Consider the following 23,116-nt stretch of genomic DNA (forward strand, 5'->3'; position numbering starts at 1 on the left):
GTAACAATTCATTGGAGCGAGGTGTATTAACTCGAGTAAAAACAGGAGTCACTCTATCGCGCTCCAATGCTCCAGACCATCCCTTTCCCCCCTATAGCACTCTGATGCGCGATAGGGGCACAACTATCAGCCAAATGCTCTTCATGTGGAGATCCTGGGTAATAGAACCCCAACATAGTTTCCTAACCGAATTCAAAACTCAGGACAGCGCATTGTCACTATATTCCTGTTATCTTAATGTGGCTTATCCGCGAACTAAAATTGCTTACTTGGGCCTCAAGTCTCCGCTCTGAGCTAGGCTCAGTTCGGCGACTTGGTGCTCAAGGGGTTGGGCCCTACATGCCCGAGTTTTTAGTGGTTTTTGTTAATATTTTTTTGTGGCTTGCGCCGGTTTTTGTTAGTAGTTCTTTGATTTTTTTGGTGGCCGAAGCCGTTTTTTGTTGTTTTTTGGATTTTTTTTGTAGGATGCCTGAAACATAAAATCAGAATTAGTGCATATTAATATAATAAATTATCTACATAAAATTTACTGGGTCCACGCTGTTCGTTGCGATGGTCCACGAGGGTTATGAGCTACGAACTATCTTCATTGTGCGCTGTTGTTGTTTTTTGAAGTGTTTTCTCTCTGGTGTTTTGTTTTCTCTCTGGTGTGATTGTTGATTTTTTCTCTAGTATTATGATTTTATTCTACTATTTGTTGTTTGGGTCTTTTGTGCTTCTATCTGTGGAAAGCGTCGTACCTCAATATCTCTCGCAATATGTGGCTGGGGTGGTTCTCTATCTCTGCGAACTTTATTCTATACTTTCATTGTGTCGGTCACTCTGTTTCGGTTGATTTTTATGTCAAGGCATGAGATGCTATTTTCCATCTCTTTTTCACATATAAACTGTAAATGTTCACTATAATTATTAAAAGTTTGTAATTGTCTATATATATATATATATATATATATATATATATATATATATATATATATATATATATATATATATATTTGCCACACACACACATATATATATATATATTTATATATATATATATATATATATATATATATATATATATATATATATATATATATATATATATATATATTTTTGCCACACACACACACACATATATATATATATATATATATATATATATATATATATATATATATATATATATATATATATATATATATATATATATATATATATATATATGTGTGTGTGTGTGTGTTGCGTGGGTGTGCCAATACAAATAGAAATCCATCGAAATAAAAAAATAAGCATAGAGAAGGCAAGATCAGTATTCATAAAGATGAAATATATCCTCAGGAATAATAATTTACCACTCAGAAGCAAAGTCTCTATCCGTAGATGATATATATGTTCTACCTTGCTATACGAAATAGAGATTTGAGCGCTTTCTAGAGCTTACCCTGAAAACCTTCGATATGTATTGTTTAGAGGCACATCTTGGGAATTTCATAGCTAGACCGACTGACTAATATTGGCATTGTGCATAGAATAGGAAAGAAATGAGTAATCTTTCCTATATTACAAAATCCAAAATTAGTATATCTGGGTTATATTATAGGAAATGCGCAGATATATGGCTAGTTTCAACTCTTTCTTCAGGGTGTATGGAGCAAAAGAGTTCCATGAGGAAGAAAAAGAAGCCACCGGCTTCAAAACCTTAGAAAATAGTTCAACACGTCTACAACCGGATTATTCTGAATATCTTCCGAAGACTACAACTTGTACGTGAGCGTTGAATTTTTTTTTAACATATTCGCACAAATTACAATTATAAATTTTTTAAAGTATTAACATACAAACTGTTGACAAATTACAATTAGTAAAACATAAAATTTAAAAACATTTATTTGAAATTGAAGCTCATTAATAGCTGTTCATTACTTCATGCAATTTATATCTGTTACCATGGATCCATTGTTTTAATTTTTTTTTAAATTTTTTATAGTTATATATTTTTTTGATGGTAGATGGTAAGCAATTAAACATTTTTGGTCCCAAAAAATCAATGCAACATTGGCCAATGATTTTTCCTTTTTTTGGTATTAATATCGTAAAGTTTCTATTTCTAGTTTGATATGTATGGTGGGTACAATTCAGAAATGATTTCTCTCTTGTAAATATAATAATGATTTGTAGGAGTACAACTGGTTTAAATCCATGAAATGACTGTCTGTAAATAATTGGTCCACTGAAGATCTTATACCCCTTCTATATATTATTCAAATTATCCAATTTTGTATAACGTTTAGATTTTTAAGGTGAGCATTGTACGCTCCACCCCATCCAATAATCTCATCGGTTAATTGTGATTGTACCAGAGAAGAGTATAAAATCTTCAAGTGGTGAACATCTAAGAAGTCGCGAAGATATTTGAATTTTGGGAGTAAACCTCTTATTTTTTTGACTACATATTTGATATGATGATCCCATTTTAGGTGTCTGTCTATTACAATACCAAGTATCGTCTATTAAAATAGTATCGTCTATTAAAATAGTTAAAATACGTATTTACGTAAATATAGCTATTTTATTAAATTAAATCAAACTCGTTCACAATGGTCATAATTAAATCACACCAAATTATTATCTCTCGTTCCGCTGTGTTTATGTGTCATCACCGAACTACTCGTGACCATATAAGGCAATTAGTGACCCAAGCCAATCACCGTATTAGAAGTTGAGTGTGACTTCACAATGTCATAACAGAACTACCAGTATTCCATCTTAAGCTGATTAGGACATTAGGAAGTTAGTGACTTAAGCTGATCAGCGTATTAGGATAATAGTGTGACTGCATTCGACCATCCTGACGTCACGATCGTCCTCGATCGTACAACACCTATTAAAAAAAATAATATGTTCTTTATTATTAAGAATGCCAATTTATAGAAAGGCTCCATCATTCTGCAGAATGACATAGTCTAAATCAATTCGTTTCAGATAGCTACAACTATCCATACAAGCTCATTTTTAAACATTAAAACATATGGCTGTCATTTTTCAGAATGACAATGTGAATAAATTTGTTTCGAATAGCTACGGCTATTCAAATAAACTCATTCAAGACATTAAAATATTTGGGTGTCATTTTGCAGAATGGTGAACTGAATATCCATTCAGAACATTAAAACATTTATTTGTCATTTTTCAGAATGACGAACTGAAAATCCATTCAGAACATTAGAACATTTATTTGTCATTTTTCAGAATGACGAACTGAAAATCCATTCAGAACATTAAAACATTTATTTGTCATTTTTCAGAATGACGAACTGAAAATCCATTCAGAACATTAAAACATTTATTTGTCATTTTGCAGAATGACAAACTGAAAATCCATTCAGAACATTAAAACATTTATTTGTCATTTTGCAGAATGACGAACTGAAAATCCATTCAGAACATTAGAACATTTATTTGTCATTTTTCAGAATGACGAACTGAAAATCCATTCAGAACATTAAAACATTTATTTGTCATTTTTCAGAATGACGAACTGAAAATCCATTCAGAACATTAAAACATTTATTTGTCATTTTTCAGAATGACGAACTGAAAATCCATTCAGAACATTAGAACATTTATTTGTCATTTTGCAGAATGACGAACTGAAAATCCATTCAGAACATTAAAACATTTATTTGTCATTTTTCAGAATGACGAACTGAAAATCCATTCAGAACATTAAAACATTGATTTGTCATTTTTCAGAATGACGAACTGAAAATCCATTCAGAACATTAAAACATTGATTTGTCATTTTTCAGAATGACGAACTGAAAATCCATTCAGAACATTAAAACATTTATTTGTCATTTTGCAGAATGACGAACTGAAAATCCATTCAGAACATTAGAACATTTATTTGTCATTTTTCATAATGACGAATAAAATAAATTTGCTTCAAATAGTCAGAACTACTCAAATAAACCCATTCAGATCATTGAAACACTTTGTTGTCATTTTTCAGAATGACAATTAAAATATATTTTTTTTTAGTTCCAGCTATTCAAACAAATTCTTTTTAAACAATAGAATATCTTTATGTCATTCTAAAAAATGACTAAACTATCATGTAACTAACCTGAATAATTTTAAGATCTTTGAATCTTAAATCTCTTGATGTTTTCTCCACCAACAACTCCTTCATAAGGACGCCTTGTTCTTGATGAATGTACATCTTCTTTTACACGATATCTATCATTTGGTAGAACCTCAACAATCCTGAATGGCCCTCTATACTTTTCTAAAAGCTTCTTACTTTCATTGTTTGCTGGAAAACTTGTAACTTTTGTCAATACCAGGTCACCAACAGCATATTTCACTGGAGAGCATATTTTTTTATTAAATTCGTTATTCTGTTTGATTCTGTTTTCTTCTAATCGTTTAGCTACATCCTTTCTCAATAACGTTACATCAATAATGTCCATATCATTATCATCTATGTATTTGTCTCCATCAACTCTTAATTTGTACCCGAAAAACACTTCACTGGGAGAAGATTTAGTTATTCGGTGTTTTGTCTCGTTTATTCCTTGTTGAATGTTTTTTTAAATTTTTATCCCACATATCGGACTCAAATTTTGCACCCATTGTGGCCATGGTATCCAGTAATGTTTTATTTGCCCTTTCTACTTGGCCGTTGCCTCTTGTCATTCCTACTGCAGTTGTAAACACTCTAATTCCTCTCTCTGCCATATAATTCAAAAATTCTTTTGAAACAAAAGCTGATCCTGCATCTGATATCATTTGTTTGGTGTTACCAAATATTTTAAAAATTTCTTTTAAAGCACGAATAACATGTTTACTTGATGTATCTGGGACAGCTTCAACAAACACAAATTTAGAAAAGGCATCAATCAAAACCAAGACGTATTTATTTTGAGATTTCGTTAACACAAATGGCCCTAAATGATCGGCAAGGAGTGTATGAAACGGTCTAGCATATTTTCGAATGGAATGTAGATAGCCAGGCTTTTTTCCTCCCGGTTATTTATGGTATAAACAGGCAAGACAAGCCGAAATGTATTTCTTAATAAATCTTCGCATTCGTGGAAACCAATACCGTTCTTTTATTCTTTTAATTGTTTTATCCAACGCAAAATGTCCAATATCGTCATGATTCATTTTGACAATTTGCCAACGACAATTTTTAGGCACATACCATCTTCTACCATATTCTGTTATTTTATAAACTTTGTTTCCTCTTAAATCATATTTCTTGAAAGTATCCTTATGATTTTCCTGATCTCCTGACAAAAGAATATCTTTAATTTTTTTTATTTCCGTATCTGTATCCTGTGCTTCTCTTAGATAATCGTCTTCTTGGATGAGCATCACTTTAATTTCAAGACTTTCCTCTGCTTCAGTTCTTTCAAAGTTCCTACTTAAGGCATCTACATGTTGTAGTTGTACTCCTGATTTATGTTTTATTTCAAAACAAAAATTTTGTAAACACAAAACCCATCTTGCTATTTTTGGGATTATTGTTTGTTTTACTATTGCATTTTTAACGGAATTGCAGTCTGTTATTACAGTAAAAGATCTTCCTGCTAAATATTATCTATATATTTCTAAGGTTTTGACAATAGCCAAAAGCTCTAATTCAAAAGAATGATATTTATTTTCTTCTTTTGTGGTTTGCTTGCTAAAATAGGCAATTGACTTTTCACGACCATCAACAATTTGAGTTATTATGCCTCCAAATCCTTCTCTACTTGCATCCGTGTAAACTATTATGTCATGTTTCGGATTAAATATTGTTAAAATTGGTTCTGAGACTATACCTTTCTTTATTTCTTTAACAATTTTTGTTTCTTCTTATGTCCATGTCCAATTTACATCTTTTTTTTATCAATAAGAAAAGAAGGGCTTGCGAACGATGAATTACTCTTTCAAATAATATTTGCATCCAATAATTCTTGTACTGTTTTTTTGTAAAATTTCTTTGTCAGCTGCAGGTGTTCTGTAGGGACGAAACTTAACTACATCTGAATTTGTAATATCGATTCTCATAACAACAGAATGCGATTTTTTTAGAGCTTTCAAATTTGTATAAAAACAGTCCTCGTGATTTAGCAAAATATTTTCCAACATCATTTTCTCGTATTTAGATATATTTCCTGTACTTATTTATTTATCTAAGTCTTTCTTATATTTAAATGTTAAACTATTATCTATCCTATAATACATAATATTTACATCTTCTGTAAAATTTCTTCCTATTAGAAGGTCATTAACCCAATCTTTATCCATGACATACAACATAATATTTAATTCTACAAAATCGATTTTTATTTTAGCAAATACATAATATTCAACTGATAAAGAATTTCCCAAAAATCCAGAAAGTTTTACATCTTTAGTTAATGATTTTATTTCTAATTTAAACTTATCTGCTATATTCGCTAATTCTTTTGAAATTAGCGAACAATCGCCGCCAAAATCAATGAATGCAGTATGGCTGTGCTCATTTAAGAAAATAATTTTATTAAATTTATTTTCGGAAGAATCAAACTGTATTTGTTTAACAGATTTCTTTTTTTCTAAATTTTTGTTCGTTTTATTTACTTTTGTCTCTTGACATTCTTTGTTCTTTTTAAAACAGTATTGTTCAATATGACCTTTAATTTTACAAAACCTGCATATTTGGTTTCTGTGGTGACAATCTTTTTTTAAATGACCCTGAATTCCACAGCACATACAAGGTTTATTCTTGTTAAATTTGTTATTAACAAATTTGTTATTATGTACAAATTTTGATTTGGAAAAAAAAAACAATTGGATTTGTTAAATCAGACAATTTTTCTGGACTTTTGTGATAAAGCTTATTTCTTAAATAAACTGCCAATAAATTGAAATCTTTGATTTGAGCAACTTCAATAGCAGATTTAATATGTTCGTCTCCAATAGCACCAATTATTAAAGAAATCTTATCTGACTCGGAAAAATTTACTTTAAGTTTATTAATTTTTGCTAAATGTTCAAAATAAAATTCATATAATGAAGAACCCTCTGTTGGTTTATGATGGGCTACGTCCATAAAAAGATCATAAGCATTTCGTGTACTTTGAAAAGTATTTTCTAAAACTGATCTCCATTCTGCCCAAGAAAATTGAGACCATGCAACTTCATTTTCAATAAAACTAGCGTACCATGTTTTAGCGGTACCTCTAAGCTTAGAAATCGCTTGAAATATAATGTAGTTATCAGACCAACTATACGTCTTAGCATTGTGCTCTATTATTTCAATTCATCGATCTATTTCTCCAATTAGTGGATCAAATTCAGGAATAAAATTGACGGATTCAATGTTTCTATTCGTACAATTATAAGATGCAGATGGTGAATTTATTTTTATGGCATTTTCTTTAATTTGGGGCAAAGGCGAAGACGTATAGGTTCTATTTATTTTTGAATGTTTAGATCTTTTTCTTGACTTACGTGTTCTTTTCGTTTTCGTATACCTTGACTCCCTTCTCGGCGAAGAATCGGTAGACGAAATTGTTGTGGTTTTACTACTGGAACTACTATTTCGCTTGGACTTTTTCCTTTTCGGCATTTTGGACACTTTCAATCACTTAACATTAAAAACAGTTCACTAAATTCTACGGTAGGTTCTTTAACACACTTCTGATATCGTCTATTAAAATAGTATCGTCTATTAAAATAGTTAAAATACGTATTTACGTAAATATAGCTATTTTATTAAATTAAATCAAACTCGTTCACAATGGTCATAATTAAATCACACCAAATTATTATCTCTCGTTCCGCTGTGTTTATGTGTCATCACCGAACTACTCGTGACCATATAAGGCAATTAGTGACCCAAGCCAATCACCGTATTAGAAGTTGAGTGTGACTTCACAATGTCATAACAGAACTACCAGTATTCCATCTTAAGCTGATTAGGACATTAGGAAGTTAGTGACTTAAGCTGATCAGCGTATTAGGATAATAGTGTGACTGCACAAGGTACTTAATATTTTCTGCTTCTAGAATTGTCGTATGTCAATTTCAAGTTGGTTAAAGTTTGGTAACATTTAATGTTAACTCGTTATGTTGAAACCATTTTTTTTATTTTTACAAAGTCCATTTCGACATTTTCCTTTAACTTTTTCCAATTATTATTGCTATAAAAAATAGCTGTATCGTCAGCGAAACTTATGATCTGGCCTGAAGTCTGCAATGTAAGTAATGTATTTATATAAATAGTAAATAAAAGCGGTCCCAACACCGTTCCTTGCGGGACTCAGTAAGTCGCAGTTCTGGTCATGCTGATTTTACCATCTACAGTTACCTTTTGCTATCTGTCACTTAAGTAGCTCTCTAAAAATTTGAAGGCCACACCTCTGATGCCGTAATTTTTTAGTTTATGTAACAGTATTTTGTGGTTTACAGTATCAAATGCTTTAGAGAGATCTACAAATATACATAAAGAAGCTTTTTTATTATCTAAAGAATTGTAAATATTTTTTACCAATTTACCAATTGCATCTTCTGTAGACCTTCCCTCTATAAAGCCATATTTACTTTCAGATAATATATTATGTTTCTTTAAAAAATTATTTAGACGAGATTTTATAATTTTTTCGATTACTGTACTAAGATTCGAAGTTAAGCTTATTGGTCTATAGTTTCCAAGTTCACTACGATCTCCACCTTTAAAAGATACCTGTTTTTAATACATTGGGAAATATACCTAATCTGAAACAGTTATTGATTATATAAGTCAATGGTTTAGCTATTTGTTCTGCAACTTCTTTTAACAATTCTGATCTGAGGGTATCTATTCCTGGCGATTTTTTATTTTTTAGTGTATGTATAGTTTTAATGACTTCATCTTCATTCGTTAGAAATAAATATATGCTATTTTTTACATACTCAATCTCTTCAACATAATTGATAGGTGTATCAATTTTCTCAGCATATTTTTTTCCCAAATCACTGAAATAGTTATTAAATAGATCTGCAATTTGTCCATGATCTGTTATTAAATTATCATCTGTCTTTATCTGCTCAATTTCTGTTTTAACTACTGTTCCACCACACAATTCTTTGACACATGTCCAAAGAGCCATTGAAGTGCAAGTATTTCTATCAATTAAGTCATTAAAATATTTCTTTTTTGCTTCTGTTAATAATCTGCTGAGAATTTTTCGATAATTTATATTCGTTACTGATATTCATGTCACTGGGGTGTTTCTTAGATTTTTTATACAAATTATTTTTTTCCTCAATAGCTTTTAATAATTCTAAATTGATCCAAGGATTTTTATTTTTTGATTTTTTTCGAATTTGTACTTCCTTAGTTGTTATGTCAATATTTCGTTGTAGTGTATTGATAAACTCCTCAGTTGTATTATTTATGTTTGCGGAATTATAAACAGATATGTAATCTGTATATTTTTTGAACATTGTGTTCTTTTGTTTATTTGTGGGACTCACTGAAGAGTTGAAATTTTCTAATATTAATGCAATGGGACTATGATCAGTTATTTCGTAGTTAAAAATGCAAGAACTAAGTTTATGTTTACTTTTTTGTAAATTTTCAATAAAGAAATGATCAAGGCACGTTTTACTGTGACGTCCTGTGATTTGGTTTACATATGATACATATCCATGCATGTTAAGTAAGTTTTTATACTCCGATACATAGTCATCATCAACTAATAAGTCGATATTAATATCTCCTGCAAAAATATTAATGTCCGGCTTCTTTGAATGGCGCAAATAATTGTTAAGACATGAATTAAATACCTTTGGGTATGAGCTTGGTGATCTGTATGTAGAAACGATTTTAATATTTTCATTTTTTCCGTAGATGTTTAATTCGATTGCTGTCATTTCAGAGATCTGAATAGTGTTGTATTTATAGTTTACCTCTTTTTTTACATATACAATAACACCACCATTTCTGTTAAAGTTACCTCTACTATATATGAGTTCGTATTCCTGTATTTGAAATATATTGCAATCAAGGAGCTGTAAAGTTTCCGTTAAAATAATAATTTCAAAATCAGATGTAAAATTGTTCTGAAGCTATTTTCTTGTGGAATTTTAAATTAATTACTATTTAAATGGGAATAAGCCACAATTAAAGATTAAAATACGTTTATTGACGTTTCAATTTCCACTTCGAAAATCGTTCCCAAAATACAAACATTAGTAAATTAAACAAATTTTTTTTGTAAAAATGATTTCAAATGATTTAAAAAAAAACGATAAATTCGTCAAAGTTTTTTTGGACGCTTCGTATATTCATAAGCAGTATTTTTAATGGTAAATTACTATTTTTACTAATATGATTGAATTCTACTATTGTATTGATTGTTTGAGCTTTAATTTCATTGTTACCTACTATAATCGCGTATAAATGGATCCATATTCAAACTTTAATAAATAGGTATATTAGTATTAAATACACCTATTTATTAGATGAACGTAACCTAGAAAACTGCCTTGACTTTTGGTTCTCAGTAGACTTATTTTTCACTTCTTTTTCTATATTCTTCTTTGTGTTGTTACTCTTAAACGGATTTGATGGGTTTTTGGGTGTTCCTATTGATTTTTCTTCAAATACTGGTATTTCTGCTTTAGTCGTCTTTTTGATACTTGGTGTATTCGGTTCACTATTTGTTTGGTATATATTTTCCTCTGTATCTTGCAAGTCTTCTAAAGAGTAATAACTTCCGTCTACAAAAAGTTTATTGCCTTTAATGAAGCTTCTAGTATTAGAATTCTGTCGGGCTAGTTTAAGATGGAATTTTAATATTTTTTGCTCTTCTCTTTGTTTTTGGGTATAGTCGTGAGTTATGTTTATGGTCGTTCCTTTCAATCTATGGCAATTTTTAAGAACCTCTCTTTTCTTTATATTTGAAACTAATTCTATTTTAATCGGGTTATTTTGAGAATTTTTACACCAGATAAAGTTGTTAATATCAGACAAACAAATATTAATATCTAGTAATTCCCTCTGCCTTTCACAAATGAATTCAGCAGAAACGTCTGTTTGACTCAATTCTAATCCCTATATAAAAATTGAGTTTTCCTTGGATTTTCTTTCTATTTTTTCTAATTTACTTTTTAACTCTAAATTTTCTTTCTCTAAATTTTTTACTTTTTTATTCAAACCTTCAACATTCATAATAATTCGCGTCTCACTTGCCTCTATGCTTCTTTTCAGACCATCAATTTCTTCTTTAAAAGATTTCATTAAGTGTTCTACATTTTCTCTCGTTTTCGCTACTTCGGTTAATATTTTATTTATATCTTTTGCATTCATAATGTTTAATTTTTATTTCTTTATTCAAACTACATGACGTGTGGTCTCCTTTATTATCTTCAAATTAGGCTTAGTAATTAGTTAAATGTTGACTTTGCTGTCTTTTTTCTTGGTTGTTTTGTCGATAAATTTAATCTATTGATAAGAATCGACTTGTTTGATCATTTATACATTTGGAATTCGAAGCATTTATTAAAAAAAAAACATGCAATAACTTACAGTTTTTCTTTTTCACAATATTACACTGTCTTTTAAACGGTATTAACACAACTAATTTTAATTATTTCCTTTATACCACTCAAAAATTGGTTTTAATCGAGAACTAATTAGCACCGTGATACTTGCTGTCTATGAGCCTAATTGATCTTATATATATATATATATATATATATATATATATATATATATATATATATATATATCTTATATATATATATATATATATATATATATATATATATATATATATATATACAAACAACGAGAGACGGGAGACAGGAGAGAAGTACTCATCCAAAGTCCGGGTGACATAAAAATACAGTTTGGCGGGGACGTAAAAAAATTACACCCAGTAATTTTCATTAACAATTTAAAAAAGAAAGTACGACATATCGGTAATTTCGAAACAGCAAAGGAAACGATAAGGAACCATCTTAAAGATGAGGCAAGTTTATGGTTTGATAGCAAAGAAGAAGAATTGCAAAATTGGCAACCATTTGAACAAAAATTTCTGAACTATTTCTGGGGGAAAATACAACAGATAGAGATAAACAAGGAATTACAAAATGGGAGATACCAGGATAGTATAGGTATATCAGAAAAAACATATGCCCTACAACTATACAACAATGCAAGACACTTACATTACAACTATTCGTCCGAACAGCTAGTGGAACTAATAGCCAGACATTTTGAAGATACCTTAGAAGATCACATAACTCTACAAAAGTACAAAGATATTGACAGTTTATGTCAATTCTTACAAATACGAGAAGCAAAATTAAGAGAAAGAAAAATGAGGAGAACGCAAGAAAATTATAGACAACGAGAAAATCAAGACTATAGAGATAGAGGACAAAACTTTAGGAGAGAGTACACAAGAAGAGAATTTGTCCCGAGGAGGGAAAACGAAAGTAGAGACAACGGAAGAGTAAATTATGAACAAAGAAATCGGCAATGGAACGAAAACAGATATCGAGAGAACCAGAATAGAAACAACAATCGCACATATCAGGAAAACCGAAATAATAATAGAACGAATGAACCGGAAAATCGCGGAAACCGATACGGGTCCGAGAGACCAAGAGAAAATAGAAGAGCGGTCAACAACACACACATAGAGGAATATGAGGATGAGAGACAAAGCGACAGAAATAGAAGCGAACAAGAACAGCAAGCGTCCTTTTCACGAAGGCGCTCACTAAAGACAAAGAAACAAACAGGAGTTTTTTGTCACCCGAAGGAATTTAATAAATTGGCAGAAAATGAGGACAAAATAAGTGGAGCAAATCTGAAATTTGTAGATGGTTTTATCAACGAGACACCGATTAAAATTATGATTGATACTGGATCGGAAATTACACTGATCTTTTTTGGCAGAAAAACATGTGGTGATAGATTTCAAAAATAACACGATGAAAATAACAGAGGAAAAAGAAGAAGAACAGGACAGTAAGAAAATGGAAAAGGAAAATGAGAAACAAAAAAATGATTTAGACAAAGAACAAACGGTGGAAATGAATTTGGCAATGAAACAAGGACAGAGAAGAAAGAGGAGATTGGCAAAAGAAAGTGAAAAGTGGGTTTCCTCAAAAGAAGAGATGAGCCCAGAAGAAGAAAAAGAAGACAGATTAACAAAAGAAGACGAAAAAGGTACAATTGAAACAGTGGTATTTGAAGAAGTATGCGAAATGGAGGAGGCAGAATACAAAATAAATATGTGTAAAGAAATTGAGGAAAAAGAAAGAAAATTGATATGTGGAGAAGAAAAGGAAAAGGAGTTGCGTGTAATATTGAGAAAGTATGAAGATTTAATAAATGAAGAAAACAGAGTAGCCAAAGAGTATGAACATTCATTTGAGGTTAAAGACTTAGGAAATTTTCGATCGAAAACTTATCCGATCCCATATAAATACCGACAGGAGGTGAAAAGAGAAATTAACAAAATGTTAGAAGATCAAATCATAGAGAGATGTGACTCGCCGTACATCAACCCAATCGTGATTGTAAAAAAAAGCAGTGGAGAATTGAGGCTTTGTTTGGATGCCCGGAATATAAATCAACACACGGTATCTCAATATGAATCACCCCTCAACATCGAAGCTATTTTTGGGAGAATTACGGGAACACACATGTTTTCTAAAATTGATTTGAAACATAGTTTTTGGTTAATACCGTTAGCAGAAAGATGTAGAAATTACACCGCTTTCTCAATCGATGGTATTGTATACCGATTTAAAGTAGTACCGTTTGGATTACAAAGTGCGTGTGCAGCATTGGTAAGAGCTCTCCATACAATATTAAATAAATATGAAGATTTCATAGTGCACTACATCAACGACTTACTCATTTATTCACCAGATACATCGTCATTTGGAACACATAAAGATTATTTTGGGAGAATTGGACAAGGCCGGATTAAAACTGAATATTGAAAAATGTCAATTTTTTCAAAAAGAAGTGATATATTTGGGATTTAAATTGGACACACAAACAGTTAGTTTAGCCGAGGACCGGGTAAAACTCATAGATGAATACCCAAGACCAACGAATTTAAAAACATTGAGAGGTTTTCTCGGAACTAATTCCTGATTTAAGCCAGAAGGAAATTCCTCTGATCAAATTATTGAAGAAAGGTGTTAAATGGAATTGGAAAGAGGAACAAGAGAAAGCTTTTCAAATTTTAAAAGAGGAATTCTCGAAAGGAACGAAAATATATCACCCCATGTACAATTTGCCTTTCATACTACGAATTGATGCATCCATACAAAAATTTGCGGGAGTTTTATCGCAAATACAAAACAATCAAGAAGTGCCGATTTGTTTTATTTCCCGGGTGACAAAAACACACGAAAGAAAATACAGTGTGACTGAACTAGAGTTTGCTAGCGTACTTTTCTGTGTAAATAAGTTAAGATTTTATCTGTTGGGAGCAAAATTCACAATCGAAACTGATCATGCAGCTTTGGTACATATAATGAAAAATCGTCTGGTTAACAATCGTATACATAGAGGCATTTTGTTACTACAGGAGTATGACTTTGAGTTTCGATATATAAAAGGAAAAGACAACATTATAGCCGACGCTCGGGAAAAAAGGAAGCAATTGCTTTTCATGTAGGATTGAACATTTTGACACAAGAGGAAGGGGTATTTTCGTTAAACGAAATTAGAACAAATCAAGAAGACCTGGAAGAAAGAGAAAAAAGAAGAGCGGAGAGGGAAAACGGTATATTTTTCAAACGAATTGATGGAAAGGAACTATACGTGATAACACAGACATTGGCAGAAAGGATCATACAGAAATTACACGAAGACAATGGACATATCGGTAGCAGAAAAGTCTGACTGGTTTTTCGAGAAAATTATATTTGCCGACAAGATTACCGCATCGCAAAAGAAATTACACAAAAGTGCCAGATCTGTCAAAAATATAAAATTAGAAATTTCAAAAATGAAAACGTTACAAAAAATATTATATCCCAGAACAAATTAGATATTGTAGCAATAGATATGTTAAGCGATCTAATTATGACGACGAAGAGGAATAAACATGTTTTAGTCATGGTAGATGTGTTTTCCAAATATGTAAAATTATACAGTTGCCGTACCACGAAAGGGGAAGAAATAATGAGAAAAATCGACAATTTTATAGCCACCGTAGGAACACCAAGAAGGATTCTTCTAGACAATGCAACATATTTTAGAAATGATCGTTTCAAGGGACAACTTCGAGAACGGGGAATAGAGACAAATTTTGTTAGCATCAGACATCCACAGAGTAATCCTTCGGAACGTTTTATACAGGAAGTGACGAAGTTTCTACGGATTACAACAGAGGGTCAACATCGACGATGGGATAGGAAAGTCGCCGAAGTAGAAACGTATCTAAATACCATCCCGAGCACTGTAACGAAAGAGACCCCAGAATATATAATGAAGGGTATAATGCCACTAAGACCATGGGAAGATAGAGAACAAAAGGAATACACACAGATAATGGAAAATGTGCAGAGGAGATTGCGGAGAGCAAACGAAAAATATATCCAGAGGCAAGACCAAAATAGAAAAAGAAGACCACTTACTTTCAAAAAAGGTGAAAAGGTTATGGTGAGAGCATTGCGCGTGTCCAACATACCTAGCAATGTGTGCGGAAAGTTAATGCCTGTTTTTGAGGGTCCGTACATAGTAAACAATGAGAATGGGATAAATAGTTATGAGTTGAAGCACATAGAATCAGACAAGATTAGGGGAATTTATAATATCAACGATGTTTACAAATATTATGAATAAAATGCTGGTATTGTTTTTGCATAGAGAAAAATCCATGCATTATTCAGTAATTTTTATCATATGCAAAGGCGGGGATTTGTCATACTTTTTCTTTCCCAACCAAAGAAAAATAAATAAAATATCCATCGGAATAAAATTTTAAGAAATCATTATAAACAAAAATGTATATATTAATTTAAGATAAGATTTAGTGTAGATAAGAATAGAAATTTGTTTGGCAAACGACCTGTTTCCGTTGCAAACAAAATTATCAAAAAACCTTTGTTTAGAATTAGAAGACATTTTACCTGTAAGTTAATCTTTTCATTGTTTATATAGTCGAGTATTAAATGACCATATTCTAATCTTTTGAAATATGTATAAATGATGTATTGAAAAAAACCAATTTTAAAGTAAGCTATTTAGTTTTCTCTGAAACCGAAATTAGGCTTTTCCAAAATCATGGTAAACACAATTTAAGCTTTTTGATTGGACGGTCGTTTTTAAAATGGGAATTTGGGAGTCGATCATGAAACAGGAGAAGTCAGTCATATTTTGGTCATCGAAAGGAAACAGTCGTGTGTCTCAAGATAGGGTGTGGTTCGTGAGTTTGGATACCGGCGTAACGAAAAGAAGTGAATAGTTTGAAGAAGGAGATAACAAGTAGATTAAAAGAGGTCTTTGTATCTACCGTGGGCATTTTATAAAGTATATGTGAAAGTATTTTTACGGCATCAAGTTGACAAAAGGAGGTCCTGGTGTCATAAATAAGTAGCGGAGTTTGGAGAAGTGAATCAGGTGTTTTTTGTGTAGTCTGAAGGAGGTTTGCAGAGACGTAAAGAAAGAGCCGAGGTGCCAAAGAGGGGAGATCACATCTTTGAGGAGACTGGACTTTTCTGGGTATGTTCCAACATACAACTCAAGAAGAAAATAAACTGTAAGTGTTTGTACAATTGAATTTTATATCTGTGAAAGATCGTTTCGACATCATGGTCATTAGCATTCAAATTTAAGGACTGAGGTTTTGTTAGGCTAATCAAAAGTTTAAAATTTTGTGGTTTCTTTTTTCAAGTAAAGAAAATTTTAAGTAAAATTGGTTTTTCACGTAATATAAATGTATGTAGCTTTATAATCTTATTATCATAATAATTTGATTTATTTTCTTGTATGCTGATTGATAAGATAACGACAGAATTTAATAATTGTTTTATTCGTTCATATAAAATAAAGAAACGTAAATCTTTGTAATATAATATATTTGTATTATTATCCTTTCTTCTCTATACCGATAAAAGACAACTAGAAAATCTTTTGAATCCATCGAACACAGGTAATATAAGGATTATTTCACTTTTGATAACAGATAAGTTATAATTTTTTTATTGGCTCAATAAACTAAGTTTGAACTCAAAATAAACAATCATAACAATATATATATATATATATATATATATATATATATATATATATATATATATATATATATATATATTGATACGATTAGGGTTTATAGAAAATAATTTATAAGTTATATACTAGAGAATTTAATAAAAATATATTTATGTGAGGGCATTTTTAAGAAATTAGCATATAATAATTGTAAAAAGTTGTATTTTAGTAATTATGATTTTGTAAATATATTTAAGTGAGCCATGTGACTAGGCAACCAACTATACATGTGAATATACATACTCTCCAAGTGACATTTTAAATAATTAGGAATATAAGTGGGGTTATAATAATAATGTTAGTTTAAAATGTTTAATTTATATATATTTACTGATTTAAGTGTTTATTCTGATCTGAAAAGCCTAAATGTCAACAAAATTATCAATAGAACATTAACGAATTCTCCAGAATGCAGAATTTGACCTTTGTTTATGTTGGAACATTCTGGAATAATGATTATGTCGGTGGATCGAACAGATACTTTTTTCGAGAACATCCATATAGAAGAAATAGAACTAAATCGAACATGATTTCTTACCACATGGTTCTGGAAGATTGAAAAGATACAAATACCCGTGATTTGGATTCAAGATGGCAGTTTATTATGAAAGTTAGTAGAAGATAGACTCATTTAGTTAGTGAAGTCAATTGTTCAGAATTTTCAAGACAGTCAATCAGTTACAAATAGTCCAATTGTTTAATATAGTGAGTTAAATGAAGATTAACAATTATGCACATTTATAATTATACACAAATAATTATTGAAGATTAAAAAAGTATATTAGAAGAATATTGGAAGAAATTAAAATTATATTATGATTGGAGATTAGTATAAATCAACTTATAATAATTGGATATTGGTATATTGAAAAGAAGAATAAATATAAATGCTGTTTGCTGGTTTGCTTGGTGGTGTATAAATGCTGGTGAAGAAAAATATATCTTAAATTGGTAGAAGCTGATAATTGGAAAAAGTAATTTCACAAAAACAAGGATAACCGAAGTACGAAGACATTCAGTGGTGATTAGAATATATATAGTGGAAAACAGTTCATTTAGGCATTCAGTGAAAGAAAGGTACAAAATTTTGTTAATATAATTTAGTTAGTGTCATAACAATTTCAATTTTGAAGATAGTTTGTTTAAATTTTACATTGTCTATAGAATTTAATTAGTTTTATAAGAATATCAATTTAAAGATAGTTTATTTTAAATTTACATTGGCTAGGTTAGATATATATATATATATATATATATATATATATATATATATATATATATATATATATGTGTGTTTCATAATAGTTATAATAAAGATAATTTAAAAAAGTACTTACAAACTAATTCTTTGAGAACCGCGATAAAAACCTATATATTATATTATTAAAAATACTCATTGCTCATCATTCAAACAAACAATACATCATAACAATATATATATATATATATATATATATATATATATATATATATATATATATATATACATATATTACTGTTTATAATATATAAATAAATAAATATATATATATATATTTATATATATATATATATATATATATATATATATATATATATATATATATATATATATATATATATATATATTACTGTTTTTTAGTATGCTGTGAGTACGGTTGAGATGTTTTGCAGTGCACTAAATATAATGATTTAAATCAATAATAGTTCTTTGTTTTTAGGAGAAAAAGGAGGTATTCAAACTACAGTATCTAAATACGCTTGGAAAATAGCTGGTCTAAACGTGGAAATTTTGGAACCACTTAAAAAACTTAGAATAACCTTTAATGGACTTCTCAAGAATCAGTCGTGCACAGATTTTGAAAAAGTTGAACATATTCAGTTTAACTTTATGTAAATATTCTTTGTAGTTTAATCCGACACCATCGATAAGCATACAACTTCACAATATGTTTGTTTCAGTTATACTGCCTTTTGTTCGCCTCATTTCTTTCCACAAGATATCGATACTGCATTATTTGCTAAAGCTGTTGCCAGCGATCATTGGCGGGATGGATCATGGAGAAACAATATGTAAGTATCATTAGTACTCCAATCGTATGATTAGATAAAGATAAAGCTAAAGTGGCTAAAGTTTACACTTCAAACATACTCAAATAGAAACTTTGAAACTGTAATATGACAGTTATTAAAATATAAATTAAATTTATTCTTATAAATTTCTTGATAAAACCTAAGGACTATTTTTCTGTTATTACTGAGATAAAACAGTCTACGGGAATTGGATTAACAGAAGTAATGTAACCACAGTTTGCACATGAAGGTGAATCTTGAGAAGTTCATAAACATTTTTATGAGTTAATTTTGTATTCACCTACTGAGTAAACATATTATTTTTTTCGTGTCATATAGGGAAACTCTTCAGCTATGGGATAAATATCACGAAATTTGGCAGGAACAAGTAACCTTGACAAGGTCTTTGAATATTATTTATTAAAAACAATAAGTAACTCTATAAATAATTGTACATTTTCTACTACAAACTCATTGGGCAGCGAGTAAATTTGGTACCAAAATGTTGGTAATAAATATCTGAACAACTTTATTTTTTTTTATTGTGTTATTGGGTTTTGGGAGCATGTAAATAAACAAGAAAAAAGCAAAAATTTTAATTTTATAATTAAAATAAAATTTTATATTTAACTCACAATGCCTCAGCTCGGTTTAGATATTTTGATTTTTATTTTTAACACAATATACTATGCTCATTTCTGTAATATCACAAACACGTAAATATCCCGTAAAGTAGCAATTCTAGAGAAAATTATGTGGGATATTATTTGTAGCGAATTAAATTTTCTACAACTTTATCACTATTACTTTTAATCGTAAAATGGAAAATAAAAAAAGTTATAAACAAAAATAACTAAAAATTTTTGAACAAATTTTGTTTTGGCCCTTATAACTTTTTTCTGATAATTTTACAACAAAATGACAATAAATCAATATTATAAGCGGTTTTTCAAATAATAATTTTTACTACGAATTTGTTTAATTTCATTAATTTCATTGGATTTTACAGCACTCCAAAGTTCTTGAATACTCGTAAGAATACGAAAAGAATCATTAGGCTTAGTTTTCTATTATATATATTTTTTTATTTATACAATTTATTATTTTGTTAACATTGTTCTGTGATTATTAGTTTATTATCTGCTTTTTTCCGACCGTCTATGAGGTAAAATTTAAAGTCGCGTTTTTAAGTGGTATCCCCATTAGACCCTTTGATGGTCTAGGCTGCGTTTCTAATTCAGTATCGAAAAGGAATATTTGCAAAAGAACGGAAGTTAAAATTTACGTAATTGTGGGTAATTCATCTTAGAATTCTTAGACGCTCTTGATTAATTTTGATATTTCCATGATATTACTGCAGGTTTCACCAGAACAATTAAGGCACACTTCAGAGTATTTGAGGCCTGCTTTTTGGCAACAACACATACTTCCACAGTTTGCCTTGCATCTACAGAAAATTTATTTTAGAAGTTCTGGGGAGCTGGAGTTTTGAAAGTTTTGATTGGTATCCAAATTTTTTCTGCTGATAAACTCTAAGAATTTGGAAACGTGCTGTATCTTGTGTTTTCGGAAGCAACGATAAGTTAAATGAATGTTTGGTCACTGTCTTGGCAAATCGTTTGTATCTCATGCTGTCAGAGAGCCATCTTTGTTTCCATTATATAAAAAGACGAAAAAATGTTCGCCAACGACAGTGAGCAAAGATAGGTCGGCTTTCTCATTGAGAAATAATGTTGTTCCATAAGCTAACCAAGGGTGTTTCTGTAAAATTGTAATGAATCTAAGTTTGCCGATCTTGTAAGCTGCTGATGTTGTGTGGCAACTTAAAAAAGCATGGAAAAACAGCAAAACTCTGCAATGACGTCGCCATACATAAAACTTAAAGGACAGTATACTTGATGCGACTTACACCCTTTTGAAGGTTTAAAAAAATTGGACACTTTGGACACACAACATTACACTGCTTAATTCTTAATGCCGTCAGCAAGACAAGAATGGCAATGTCCTCTGCTACGACAGTTATAGAATCAAGTGATTGAAATGCAGCAAGCGCAGAACGGATGATGACGGTATCTGCATCAGATTCTGCCTGGACGACACTAAAACCCCTTCTGATAGAGCAGTTTTGTGAAGGTCTATTAGGTTTGTTTGGTTCTCTACATTACCAAGAAATTGATCTTGGGATAATGTTGGTACAGTACTCTTATTAAACGTTATCTCTGTCGATTGGTGCTTTTTGGTGCGACGCAAGCGCATGAGACGGAGAAAGTTTTTTGTTGGCAAAAAGGGTCGATAATCCAATAACAATATAAAATTAACTTTTAAGAAAATGATAAATTGATTTAGAAAGATATGAATAAAAAAATATATAACAGGCAACTAAGTCTAATGGTTCATTTTTATCATATTCTTATGAGTACTCAAGAACCCGGTCAACTTCCGAGTGCTGTAAACCGAAAGAAATTAATGAAATTAAACACATTAACAGTAAAAATTATTCGTTAAAAACCGTCTATAATAGTGCTCTGATGTCTTTTACTGCAAAATGACCAAAAAAATTTATAAGGCTAAAAAGAAATTTTTTCAAAAAATTCCAGACTCTACCTCATAGGTGGTTGGGAGAAAGGTCGATAATAAACTAATGATACCATAGGAATCATGATGACCAATACACTCCCTCCAAGAGATGAAGATTAGAGAGAGAGAGGCCATAGGAATGTTAAAAAAATAATGAATTATATGAATAAAAAAATGTATTATAGAAAAACTAAGATTAAGGTCGATTTAATGTCATGTTATTTTAAAATAACCAGAAAAAAGTTATAAGTCCCAAAAGAATTGTTAAAAGATTTTAGTTATTTTTGTTTATAACTTGTTTATTTTCCATTTTTCGATTAAAAGTTATACGAATAAAGTTGTAGACAATTTAATTTGCTATAAATACTGTTTAATAAAATTTTCTACCGTATTACTAGTTTACGAAATACAGCGCAAAAACCCTTTACATTCCTTATTTCAAGATGTCGAGTATTCAAGAACCCAATCAACATTAGAGCGCTGCAAACACTAGAAAATGAATGAAATTAAACAAATTTGTTGTGAAAATTACTCTATGAAAAACCCTCTATAATATTGCTTTAATATCATTTTATTTATTTATTTATTAACGGAACCCGTTTACAAAAGTTACACAGCTACACCATAAAAAAATATTTTTTTAAAATTTATTGTTTTATTGTAAAATCACCAGAAAAAATTTTAAGGCCCAATAGAAAATTTTTTAAAAATTTTTTAGTTTTTTTGGTTTATAACTTTTTTATTTTTTATTTTACGATAAAAAGTAATAAAAATAAAGATGTAGAAAATTTAATTTACTACAAATGAGGCGCTCCGTGGACAAACGGCGAATACGCCAAATGGGCATTTTGAGAAAAACGCGATTAAAGTTGAAAAAGTGTTTTTAATTCAATAAGGGCGAATATACACGTCATCAAAATTTTGTAATGCGGTTAGGTAAAAACTATTTTTTTTATAAAAAGTTTTGCTTGTTAAGCAAATAAGATCACCCCATCTAAACCAAAATTATAATTCAGGATATTGAAAAAAGTTTTATTCGAAGGATATGATATGAAAAACATTTTTTAATTAAAAATTGTTCTGTTTAAGATAAATCAAAAACTAAAAAAACACCAAACAATAAATTATTAATTCAAGCAAAAATCCATAACATCATCCTGACTTTCTCCAGTTGTGATTCTTGGAGAGAGATCAGCTCATCAAAGAAACTCCTATGATGAAGTGGTATGTATG

General features: G+C 30.1%; 1 protein-coding gene across 4 annotated transcripts in view; it reads left to right on the top strand.

Moving 5' to 3' along the window:
- The window catches only part of LOC140441352 (rifampicin phosphotransferase-like), a 112,644-nt gene that overhangs the window by 26,339 nt on the left and 63,189 nt on the right, over nt 1-23,116 (top strand). For 3 of the 4 annotated variants that reach the window (XM_072532020.1, XM_072532017.1, XM_072532021.1), the window contains exons 4-5: nt 18,955-19,126; nt 19,196-19,306. In XM_072532020.1, coding sequence (XP_072388121.1) covers nt 18,955-19,126; nt 19,196-19,306 — 283 coding nt within the window. The remainder of the gene's footprint in view (nt 1-18,954; nt 19,127-19,195; nt 19,307-23,116) is intronic. The other variant, XM_072532019.1, reaches the window with a different exon arrangement.

The sequence above is a fragment of the Diabrotica undecimpunctata genome, chromosome 5 (assembly GCF_040954645.1).
Source record: "Diabrotica undecimpunctata isolate CICGRU chromosome 5, icDiaUnde3, whole genome shotgun sequence".
NCBI lineage: Eukaryota > Metazoa > Arthropoda > Insecta > Coleoptera > Chrysomelidae > Diabrotica > Diabrotica undecimpunctata.